The 12332-nt window shown below is 46.4% G+C and overlaps 1 protein-coding gene across 3 annotated transcripts in view; it reads right to left on the minus strand.

Annotated features, from left to right (window-relative positions):
• The window catches only part of LOC147452035 (putative LRR receptor-like serine/threonine-protein kinase At1g05700), a 129781-nt gene that overhangs the window by 77565 nt on the left and 39884 nt on the right, over positions 1 to 12332 (minus strand). For all 3 annotated transcript variants that reach the window (XM_086517866.1, XM_086517864.1, XM_086517865.1), the window contains one exon: positions 7095 to 7160. In XM_086517866.1, coding sequence (XP_086373992.1) covers positions 7095 to 7160 — 66 coding nt within the window. The remainder of the gene's footprint in view (positions 1 to 7094; positions 7161 to 12332) is intronic.

Below are 12332 nucleotides of genomic sequence, written 5' to 3' on the forward strand. Positions count from 1 at the left end.
ACAGGTCGAGAGTTTAATGAATTATGCAGAGCTTATGGAAAAGTCAACGGCTTGAAAGCCCTTATTTTCTTTGACCCCGAAGCTATGGAGAACTTCATCCATCCAGAATTCTTGTAGCAGATGCACTTTGATTATGATGCAGAGGGTGGAGAAATTGAAGCTGAGCTAGCCACGGGGCAAACTCAGAAAGTGGTACCGCTCATTGGTGCACTTCCAGTGACTATACAAGATTATCATGGAAAAGCCAATTTCCACATTATGAAGTTGGGCAATTTCGACGTTCTCTTGGGCATGCCCTGGCACGACAAGAATGATGCAACTCTCCAGTTGCGGAACCGAACCATCACCGTGATGCAGAAGAGCAAGCCCGTTGTCCTCAAAGTTCGATTGTCCAAACAAAACCCTGAATGACCTCTCTAGTTGTTTTCTAGTTAGATACTTTTGAACATTGTTTGAGAAAGTATTGTTTGAACTTTGTTTGAAATGGATGCTATCTGTTTTAAACCTGTCTCGGTGCCGATTTGAAATGTTTGACTCTGGTTTCAATACTCGTTTCATTGATTGGTGATTTTTACTCCTGGGTGGAGAAGTGAGAAATATTGTTTTGGTATTGTTTGAACCTCGGAACGACGTAGGCCGATGCCTGGGAAGCGTTTCGTTGTATGCTAGAAAACCTCCGAACGACGCAGGTCGATGCCTAGGGAGCATTTGGTTGTATGCTTGAACCTCCGAGCGAGCAGACTGCAGTCTGGGGAGCGTTTGGTTGTACAGCCCTCTGAGCTCATGGCCCGAACCTTTTTAGGTTATTTGCGGGGGGAGTGACGAGGTAGTCGTTGAGTAGCTTCATACCGCAGACTGTTTGTCTCGGGGGAGTGCTCAGCGGCGTTGTTTGTTGTGTCTTGTAACATGCATATGTGAGCATTTGTGTTGCATTGTGATGTGTCAATTACTGAATATTCCTAATTGGATGAGATTGCCTGGGTATGTAATTTTAGTGCATCAAGAGACCCGTGGAAGATCAGTACAGTCTAAGTGTGATGCCTAATTTTGCTACGCCGAAATATCAAGAGTTCCGATCAGGACGAAAGGAGAAGCTAACTCCTTGATCAAAAGAGCAGAAAGGAGAAGCTAACTCCTTGATCAAATTAGCCGAAAGGAGAAGCTAACTCCTTGATCAAAAGAGAAGAAAGGAGAAGCTAACTCCTTAATAAAAAGAGCAAACCAATTGTCCCCCAGAATGTCCCTCGGAAATTTTTGAGCTAACTTGAGTTGTTTTGCAGATATGCTGTATCGCGGACAATTACCCTCTTTCAACTTTCAAGAAGGGGAGATGTAACAAACTACTGACATGTCAAAGCCTAAAGAATGGAGCCAACTTACAGATGTGGCCAAGGGGCCTAAACTGTCACAAAGTGATGACGTGGCTGCTCGAGAGCAAAAACCCTAACCCTAATTTTTTCCAAAAACCCTAACTGCTAAAACCCTAATTCTAGAAATCCTAACCCTAAAACTATAAAAACCCTAACCCTAAACCCAAGGACAATAGGGAGATTTTTGAAAATTGAGCTGGCTGATAACATGGCAGGCTGTATAGATTTCCGTGATTTACGTTGGCAGCTTTTTGGCTTTGCTTTTGGACCAGATGCTTTTAACTTTGAAGGCTTTTCACTGTAATTGCTTTTTAGGCCAAGGGCCTTTAAATATGAGGTTAGGGCTCATTCTCTGGCATGCTTCCTGGCGAAGGTGCAAAGTCTGGAGTACCAGCTTGTACTATGTTGATGCAATATAAAGAAATACCGAAAGGGGCGCCAAGGTTTGGGGCCAATTCTCTCTGGGGTGGAATTCCGCCACTCTATGTCGCGAGTCGTCTCTCTCTCAGTTCTGCTTTTATTGAAGTGCTAAAAATCTGTTCAATCTATTCTTTTCTATTGGCACGTGGTGCCCGTCTTGTGACAACAGGCTAGGAACATGTGGGTGAGACTCACGGCAGAGACGGGCAGATACCTCTACATTGCTATCTATTACTTTCCTTCGAGTACGTCACTATATGCATCACCTAGGGGACAATCCCCCTTTGCTATTTTGGATAATGACATATGGGAGTTTTCCAAGGATGGTGACATTATCATACTAGGGGCTAGGACTGCCCACCACCAGACAATAATTTATGATACTTCCGAGGAGATGCTTAGGGAGCTGGACGTTACAGACATGGGTCTATCCAAACTATCACAAGATGAGGAATACACTAAGTATGGTAGATACTTGATAGATATGGGAACCGCACCTAGATTGGCCATTTTGAATGGCCTACAAAGACTTTCGACAGCCGAAGGTTTTACTTGCTTTCCACACCGACATGGTGCCAGCAGAGTGGACTGTGTTATGGCCCAGTCAGGTCTCATTTCATTCTTTCGGGATTTCATGGTGGGCACTAGGCCAGTTCGAGTAGCACTTGATCATGCTATCTTGTCTTTCACCCTCACCTTTCAGTTCAGCACAACTCTGTTAGGAGAGGTCCCCACACACACTCGGTATACCTTCATGAGGAAGAAGAATTATGTGCATCTGGATGAGATATACAAGCAGCTATGCACCCAGAGCCGGGACGGCCACTAGATGAACTCACTCAGATACTGACATAGACGCTCCATGATGCAGCATCAGAGGCATACCCCCACAGCCACCCTACACGGAGACGTTTTGGGAGCATGCTCCCAGAACAGCTAGTATGATGAGGAGTGTAGAGAGACGAGGATCAAATTACAGAGGGAAGTGCTCATGGGAATTACCACACATAGACAGTCACGGATTATCTTTTGCTGCCTAGTTCCACGAGCATTCACCACCACCAGCGGTCACCTCCACTGAGACATGGGGGGAATATGCCACATCTCTTTACACAGCATCAGGGCAACCACCTATGCCAGACCCACTAGAGACATGCCCGGAGACATCTTCTTTCTTTACCGCCGAGAGGGTAAGGAAAGCCATTGACAAGATGAAGACAAGGACAGCACAGAATCATGATGGTATGGTAGCAGAGCACTTCATCCATGCCACAGATATGCTTGCAGAGCTCCTGGCTATGATGTTTAATCGAGCCATGTATGAACGCTTCCCTAAGACTTGGAGTATGTCCACGATTGTGCCTATTTTCAAGTCAGGAGATCCCATGATTCCCGAGAATTATCGCACCATCATGGTTGGTCACACATTAGCTAGATTGTATGCATCCGTTCTTGAGCAGGAGCTGAGTAGATGCACAGAGCGAGAGGGCATAAGAGCACCAGGGCAAGCAGTTTTCAGGAGAGGTTTCTCCACTCTCGACCAGATTCTGACACTCAGAGCTATTATTGAGGAAGGTAGACACCATGGCAAGAGGATCTATTGTAGCTTTGTGGATTTCCGCAAAGCTTTTGATACAGTGCCCAGAGCCAGACTTGTACGCAGACTACAGGACATGGGTGTGCCTACAGAGCTGATATGGGGTATTCTGGCTCCATACAAGACAATGATGGGGCGGGTACACACCACTAAGGCAATGTCTGACAATAGAGCGTCATGGAGACAGGGGGGCTCAACTAGCAGGGCAATGGATTTCATTGTTACTATATGCTGATGATATTGTGCTGATTTCTAACTCTCCAGAGGGGATGCAGCGTCATTTGGATGCTCTGCATACATTTGCTCCTGACAGTGGATTGTCTGTCAACCTGGGGAAGACCAAGGTTATGGTGTTCGACACCACACCACAGTGGGTCATGAGGTCAGCACCCACATTTACGTATGGCCAGGAGATTGTGGAGTACACAGATGCATATACTTATCTTGGGGTAGTCTTCGATGGACCGGTGTTTTCACTAGGAGAGCATCAGAGACTAGACTGACGAGAGCATATGCAGCTTTGGGAGGACTAGAGAGGATGTGTTCGCAGGTTCAGTTTCAGGAACCGCGAACAAAGCTCTCGCTTTTTGACACTCTAGTGACTCCAGCTATGCTCTATGGAGTTCAGGTATGGGGACTCTCAGTAGACCACCATGGGAGATCTGGTAACACAGATGGATGGAGATGTATGGAGAGGCCTCTGGTCTCTATGATCGCTCAGATGATTCGGGCTAAGGCCTCAGTGCCGCATGAGATTATCCGAGCCGAGCTAGACCCCCCCCCCCGGGCAGTGGTGGAGGCATTGACCAGATCAGTATCCTTTATGCACGGTCTATGGGATCTCCCCAGGGACAAATACGCTCGGCTGGCCCTGGAGTCATCTCGACAACTAGCTCTACAAGGCGATACAGCATGTAGGTATGGACAGATGATAGCATGGTTTCAGTCGCATGGTTTCAACATGGATAGATTGCCTCCGTTTCAATACTCCCCGGATTCACCCTCCCTGTCTCTCACACGGACAGAGATCACCAGACTCATACCCCAGGACCTGATTCAGCTAGATACCAGGAGCACATGGATACAGCAGACACAGGAGTTGGGCACGAAGATGGCCTTCTACAGAGAGCATCTTCTCCAACTCACGGAGGACGGCTTTGTGACTAGGGCTGCATACATGGATACGCACTTATGTCATGGGATAAGATGCGCTATTGAGCAGATACGCACATCCTCACATCAGCTCCAGATCGAGACTGGCCGATTTCGAGGGGTGCCAGCAGGGGCCAGGATATGTCACCTATGTAACTTAGAGCCAGAGACTCCGGATCTCAATAATCAAATTGCAAAATTGTGGAAGAAGCTCCGGAGTGCTGACCTGCAAAACGCTCGCCTAAAGAACAAGGTGGAACACCTGAATGATGCACTTAAACGCAGTAAAGGAACAAGAAGCTGGTCGGTGAGCTTAAAGACTGTGATTGAGTGCACAACACTGCGCCAGAAGCGCAAGTGCAGCTTGACAAAGATGAAGGACAAAGGCGAAGAAAACCTGCAGAATGTTATGGTGGCGTACCGTGCCGACAATGATGCTATCAATGCCAACGCTCTGCGGAACCGGTGATTCTTCACATCGGCTGTGCAATACTTGAGAAAAAATTCAAGATATATTGTATTTCGATGTTGATATGCCTAAGCCGTCGCATTGAAATATCCGGCTCTTCCTAGAAACGCACACTGCACCACCACATTTGCAATTCTGGCCACTGCAAGCTTGACCTGTTTCAGTCAGTGTCCAAGTTTCCCCTCTTGTGCAGCAGAATCCTCCACCGCCAAATCTCTCACCAGAACAACACGCTAATGCCCCTGTTGCGCATCTCCTGACAATGAGGGTGATATTAAAGATCCTGAGTGAAGGGCATTAGGAATCCCACCTTGTAATAAGTGAACTAGTGTTTTGCCGGTTTACACACTGCCATTTTCAAGCAGTTCAAAGTTCATAGCTATTTTCCCTTTTTGTACCACAAAACTATTAGTCAGTGTTATTTCTGTATTTTTGTTCATAGCTATTTTCCCTTTTTGTACCACAAAAGTTAAAACTATTAGTCAGTGTTATTTCTGTATTTTTGTTCCCTGTTCAATTGTCACCCTCGTGGGTTTGAATATGTCCAAACAAGTTCAGAACCACCAAGAATGCCAAGTGTTAATGGGTACACCCGTTAACCCACAGTTGCCGGTCGCCCGTGTTGGCAGTTGCCATGATTATTCTGATCACTGTGCCTGTACCTTGAAGGGTCAGCCATTGCAGGTGTATTTGCAGTTTCAGTCATGAGAGAGATGCAGAGCACATCATGCATAGTTTTTGAGCAACTCATATTGCACATGCTAGCCCTCACGGCTCAACAATTTCATTCCTAGAACGTGTTGCTTCTAAGTTTCTCCATACTTGTTTACCTGTATCAGTTTGATATAGGTGAAGTCCAGATGACAGCAGGTGAACATTGATATTTATCTTCCAAATAGCTACTGGGGCTATTATAACTCTTGACTCCTCACAATGCTTCTCCAATGCTGGTTTTCCCAGCACCTGCTCATATGAGAAATAGCTAGATCTTTGTCTTGATAGTGTAAAACTGGATTATTAGTTTTAAAAACTATTCCAACCGTGACCAAGGATTGGGAATATTGATGGACAATGTCATGCTGATAGCATTCTCACAAGATGTTTGATTACAGATCTCGCAGAGGCCCGTTACTTGAAAATGCGAGAATCTACACAGAAATGCAAGATGAACAGAAGGCACAAGAGGAAAAAGAACATATTCACCATGCAGACGGAGGGGCTAATGAGGAGGAAGGAGCCCAAGAATTCTCGACGATGGATAGTCCCAAGCCTCTCCAGAGTCCCAAGCCTCAAACAGAAGAGCCTGAATTCTCAACAATGGATAGTCCCAAGCCTCTCTAGAGTCCCAAACAGTCCAACCCATACTCCAAAGTCCACACCAGTCCATAATCAAGGTAAGAAGTCATCAGAAGCAGGATTCCCTTACGAGTGAAAGTTGAATGTTATTTGCTGTACATGAAATCTACCACTCCCACATGCATACTTGCTCTGTGAGAAAATACTCTCCAATGTGTGCAAGATATAGATGCCTGGGCAAAGATGGAGGTTAAGATTGGTTGTGTAAAAATCTCGATCAAGAGTACCTTATTCCTGTCTATCCATAAACCTTGAAAAGGGACATAAATATATACAAAATCATTACGGCTAGCAATTGGAGAGATTTATAGAATAACAGTCGACACATGCCCTACTGTATGAAGTCCTCAATCTTTTGATTATGAACCTGAAGGCTTTCTTAAAGAGCTGCCATGTTGAATGCCCTAAGCAATCCAAGCGAAGGATTTTACCAAAAGTGCATCAGTTAATCACCTTAAGTAGTAAAATCATGTGCCTGAGAGACCTGATGTTGACCTCTCAAGCCTCTCTCAAGCCTAACAGGTCTTCCAAAACAGTGATGGTAATCACTAAATGGTTTGTGAGTCATGAATCTACTAAATGTTTACTTTTCTAAAAGCGAAGGGCTTCATTGCATTATCTTCCCTCAAAAAGAGTATTATTCTTCACCTGTTTGTTTCAAAAAAAAAAGAAGTGCCACAAGAAGAAGACAATTTGAAAGAATTCAACGAATAAGGCAACTGAACAGCACCTGAAATCTGTCAGATTATTTAATTCGATTGGATATTCCCCACTAAGATTATTGTTTCTCAAGTCCCTACAAGTCAAAAGCATCTCATGAGAGATCAAAACAAACCCAACTCTCAAGAACAACTAATATAGAACATAAAAAACTACAAAAGCATGCCCAATTATTCTCTATTTTCAAAATAAAAACATCTTCCATTCTCTTTAGGATAAAACAAAAGCCGTTAGTAAACAAACAATTAATAGGAGAAGGGTGCAGCAGGCTAAGGATGAAGCGGGCAGCGGGCTTTTGCAGGGCGGTTGCAGGGGCTGAGCATGATCGAAAAAGGCAGGATAGCCAGCACAGGTGGAAGTGATGGGCAGAGTCAAACGCGCCACAGCCTTGGAGCGCAAGACAAGGTATAAGTTGCCTGCAGGCAGACATGGCCCGGGCTAGCAACGGTGGCGGCGGCTGCGTGCTGGCATTTGGAAGTAGTCGAGAGTGGCACACTAGACTCAGTTAGGGTTCTTGTAAGTAGGGTTACCTCAACATGGCCACGCTCCTCGACTCCTGAGAGAGAAATGAAATGTTATATTAACGTCTTCAAAAGGCCATAGTGACCTATGAGACCAGAAAGTTACAAGGTGGTGGATCCGATACAAAGTCAGAGTAACAAAATAACCTAACAACAGTGCAAAACAAAGATATATACTATGGGATCCTAGATTGGTCGATGTGAGCTAAGCAAAAAAGCAAAAATGGGCGGCTTGTTGGGATAGCTCAATCACAAAAGATCTAGCATCGGTCGTTGGTGAATCTCATCAATTTCCTCCATGCTTAGTAGTTTGACCGGGCGTCGTGCATGCCTGGCCAGCGTGCTCCAAATCTTTTGACATAGCCTCCGTCGATGCTGTGTAGTCCTTCGCAGTCGTGGGCGCCTGGATTTCCCTAGTTCAATCGCTCGGTCGATCAGCGTGCCTCTCGTGTGAGACAAGGGGGAGCTCTGCTGTGGGAGTGGCTCTTGCGGCTGTCCCATGTCTGCTCTGAAGAAGTCTGTGATCCGTCTTTGAGACTGGCTAGCCTCGCCATTCATCAGGCTCTCTCTATGTCTGCGCAGCTCGAGCAAGAACAAACCCAGGCATCTCTGATCTTCGTATCCCATTACTCTTGAGAGTGGTCCAAAACCCTCTCTGAACAAGCAATGGAAGCGGCCTCGTATCTCGTAGTAGATGGGGCATTGGCATGTATAATGCAGCTCTGTCTCAGGTTCCATGTCACACAAGGGGCATGTCCTGGCCTCTGCTGGTACTCCGCTGTATCTCCCAGTTTCAATCCGCAGCCGGTGAGACGATGTGCGTAACTGGCCAATAGCACATCCTATCCCATGAGACAAGTGGGTATCCATGTATCTTGGTCTCGTCACAAAACCATCTTCCGTGAGCTGGAGAAGGTGGTCTCTGTAGAAAGCCATCTTCGTGCCCAATTCTTATGCTGGTTGTATCCATGTCCTCCTGGTGTCTAGCTGGGTCAGGTCTTGGCGGATGAGCTTGGTGATCTCCGACTGTGTAAGAAAGAGAGATGGTGCATCCAATGAGTACTGGAATGGTGGCAGCCTGTCTATGCTGAACCCATGCACCTGAAACCATGATGTCATCTCCCCATACCAGCATGTTGTATCTCCTTGTATGGCTAACTCTCAGGAGGACTCAAGTGCAATGCGGGCATATCTATCTCTGGGAAGTTCCCATGTGCGGTTTATGAAGGAGACTGATCTGGTGAGCGCCTCCACCACTAGTGGGGGGGCCGCTAGCTCTACTCAGATAATGGCCCGTGGTACTGATGCCTTGGCCCTAATGAGCCGCGAGATCATAGAGACGAGAGGTTTCTCCATGTTCCCCCATCCGTCTGTGCGACCCGGCCTCCCGTGGTGATCCAATGAAGGTCTCCATATCTCAGCCCCATAGAGCAATGCTGAAGCCACCAAGGTGTCAAAGAGCTAGAGCTTCGTCCGGGGCTCCTGAAACTGAACCTGCGAACACATCCTCTCCAATCTACCCAATGCTGCGTGGGCTCTAGTCAGTCTGGTCTCTGCTGCTCTTCTGAGTGAGAATGTAGGTCCGCTAAAAACCACTCCAAGGTAAGTGTAAGCGTCTGTGTACTCCACAGTCTCCTGGCCGTATGTGAATGCAGGTGCTGACCTCCTGATCCACTGTGGGGTGGTATTAAACACCATAACCTTGGTTTTACCAAGGTTGACAGACAGACCACTCTCGTGAGCAAACGTATGCAAAGCATCCAATTGACGTTGCATTCCCTCTGGGGATTCGGAGATCAACACTATATCATCAGCATATAACAAAAGTGGAATCCATGTCCCTGCCAGCTGTGCACCTTTATCCCCATCGCTCTCAATGTAGTCAGAAACCTCATCCACATACATACCGAAAAGAGTAGGAGCGGGCAACCCTGCTTCACCCCAATAGTGGAGTGAACCCGTGTAGAAAGTCCCTCCAGGGTGCGTACATGCCCTACTACTGATCTGTACAATGCCATGATCCCCCAAATGAGCTCTGTGGGTACTCCCATTTCCTATAATCTACGCATCATTCTAGCTCTGGGTACTGTGTCAAAAGCTTTGCGGAAGTCCACAAAGCTACAATAGAGAGAGAGAGAGAGAGAGAGAGAGAGAGAGAGAGAGAGAGAGAGAGAGAGAGAGAGAGAGAAATGAAATGAAATGTTATATTAACGTCTTCAAAAGGCCAAAATGACCTATGAGACCAAACTGTTACAAAATTGTGAATCTGATACCATGTCTAGGTACAAAGAGACTAGAACAAAAATACTACTACTACTAGAATCCATCCTCATCTGCACTCTGGATGTCGAGAGAGTATGGCTCGAATCCTCTGTTGTAGTCTCCGTCAATGCTGTGTAGCCCCTCTCCTCAATCGTGGCCGTTTGGATCTTTGTAGTTCCAGTGCTCGGTCAATGAGAGTGCCGGTAGTGGTCGAATGGGTGTGGGCGGAGACCTGAAGTAATCTCCATGGTCAGCAGTCGAACCGGGCGTAGTGCATGTCGGGCCAAAGTGATCCGAATCCTCTGATGTAGCCTCCGTCGATGTTGTGTAGTCCTCCGCAGTCGTGGGCATCTAGATCTCCCCATCTCAGTAGCTCACTCAATAAGTGTGCCTCTGGTGTGAGGCGACAAGCTCTATTGTGGTAGTAGCTCCTCCAGGTGACCAGTGTCTGCTCTAAAGAAGTCTGTAATGTGTCTCTGAGACTGGCTAGCCTCTCCTCTCATCAGGCTCTCTCTGTGTGCGCAGCTCAGGCAAAAACAAACCCAGGCATCTCTGATCCTCGTACCTCATGACTTTGGAGAGTGGTCCAAACTTCAAAGCCCTCTCTGAACAAGCAATGGAAGCGGCCTCATGATCTCTCCAATGAGCTACCCCTGTAAGTACCATCACATGAACTCTCTCATGGGCCGATGCATCCATCAATCTCCTCCTCTATAAAGAATTGAGCTGCTCTAAGTCTCTCATCAATGGCCAAGACACGGCTACGATAATTATGTTGATGACGTGATATGCAGAGGTACAAGGGCGTCGAAATCTACTGATCTCTCTAGCTCTATCTAGAACAGTCCCGTGGGCAAAAAACTAACATATCCTAGGGTCATGTTGAGAGCCGTCACTGTGAAAAACGATTCTCACCTGCCTCCGAATGGGTCCTGACTCCTTCGTAGAACTCCATAATAAAGCATGTGTGCGCTTGCGTAGCTCTAGCAAGAATATCCCAAGGCACCTCTAGACAATGTAACCCATCACCTTGGACAAAGGCCCAAGTCCCACTCTGAAGAGACAATGAAATTGTCCCCGTATCTCACAATATACTCAGCGCTAACATGTGTAGTGCTCCTCTGTCTCCTCTCTTTGTCTCTTAAGTCGCATAGCTGGCATATCCACTACTCTGCAAGTGCCAGCGTGTGTCTACCTGCCTCTATCTGTAGCTGATGAGAGGAGGTCCGAAGCTGTTTTATGGCATATCAAGCACGCCCACAAGTCTGAATCCATGTATCTTGGCCGTAGAATAAATTCATCCTCAATAGTGTGATGAAAATGTTTTTTGTAAAACACCATTCTCTTCCAGAGCTCTGGAGGAGTTGTCATCCACGTCCTCTCTATATCAATCGACATGAGATCATGTCCGATAATCATGTCGATCACTGGACCGGAGACTGCAATTGATGGTGCATCCAAGAAGTACTGAAAGGGTGGCAATCATTCCATATTAAAGCCATGCAACTGAAATCAGGCGGACATCTATGCATACCAACATCTAGATTCTCCCCCCGTGGCTAGCTGCCAAGATGACTCGAGGACCAATCAAGCAAAGCAATGACCTAGAAGCTTCCACAAGCCATGTATGTAAGATACTGACCTACGAAGTACCTCAACCACAATCCGTGTAGTTGTGGCCTCACATCGTATCATCCTAGAGATCATAGTGACTAGTGATATCTCCACATATCTCCATCCATCATACATCCAACCAAACCGATTACAATGGTCTAGACTAGGTCCCATACATCAAGGGCCTGTAAAAAGACATGAAAGATTTTTTCACATCTCGAGCAGACGGGCATGAATGCAGGCATACACAAGGCATACTAGTGGACAGAGCCACCAAGATTCAGCGCTCCAGACGATTTAGACTCGGAGGATATCATTGCACCACTCTCGCCTGCCGAGGAGGAGGATCAAGGATTTCATTCTCAGAGGTCAGGCAAGGCCTACACGCTTCTTTACTACGGGGGGAAAAAGACACCATACGTTAGAAATCCATAGAAGAATTCGTGGGATGACCCCTACCTCTCCCCCGATTATATTGTACCCTCCCTTTAGGGTTTGACCATCTTATTGTACCCTCATCCTCCCCCCCTTCCCTTTTTACAGCTTGAACTCCTTTGAGACACCCAATGTATGTACTGCACCTTTCCTAGTTTTATCCATCTTTTTATATGTTTTTGTACCAGAGAGTTGTATCACACATACGATGATTGTAACTTCCAATCTGAGAGATTAATTTGACCTTTTGCAGACATTTATAGTACATTTGGCTGCATGATGCATACAGAAATCTGCCAGGTGCACTTTTGCGCTGAAGCAATGTAGAGAACTCATCAGTCCAGCATCCTTCACCACTGCAAAATTTAGGTGACATCCTAATCATGAAGCCCTATACAAGAACTTGTAACTCCAAG

Source organism: Adiantum capillus-veneris, chromosome 8 (genome assembly GCF_014529385.1).
Source record: "Adiantum capillus-veneris isolate H3 chromosome 8, ASM1452938v2, whole genome shotgun sequence".
Taxonomy (NCBI): domain Eukaryota; kingdom Viridiplantae; phylum Streptophyta; class Polypodiopsida; order Polypodiales; family Pteridaceae; genus Adiantum; species Adiantum capillus-veneris.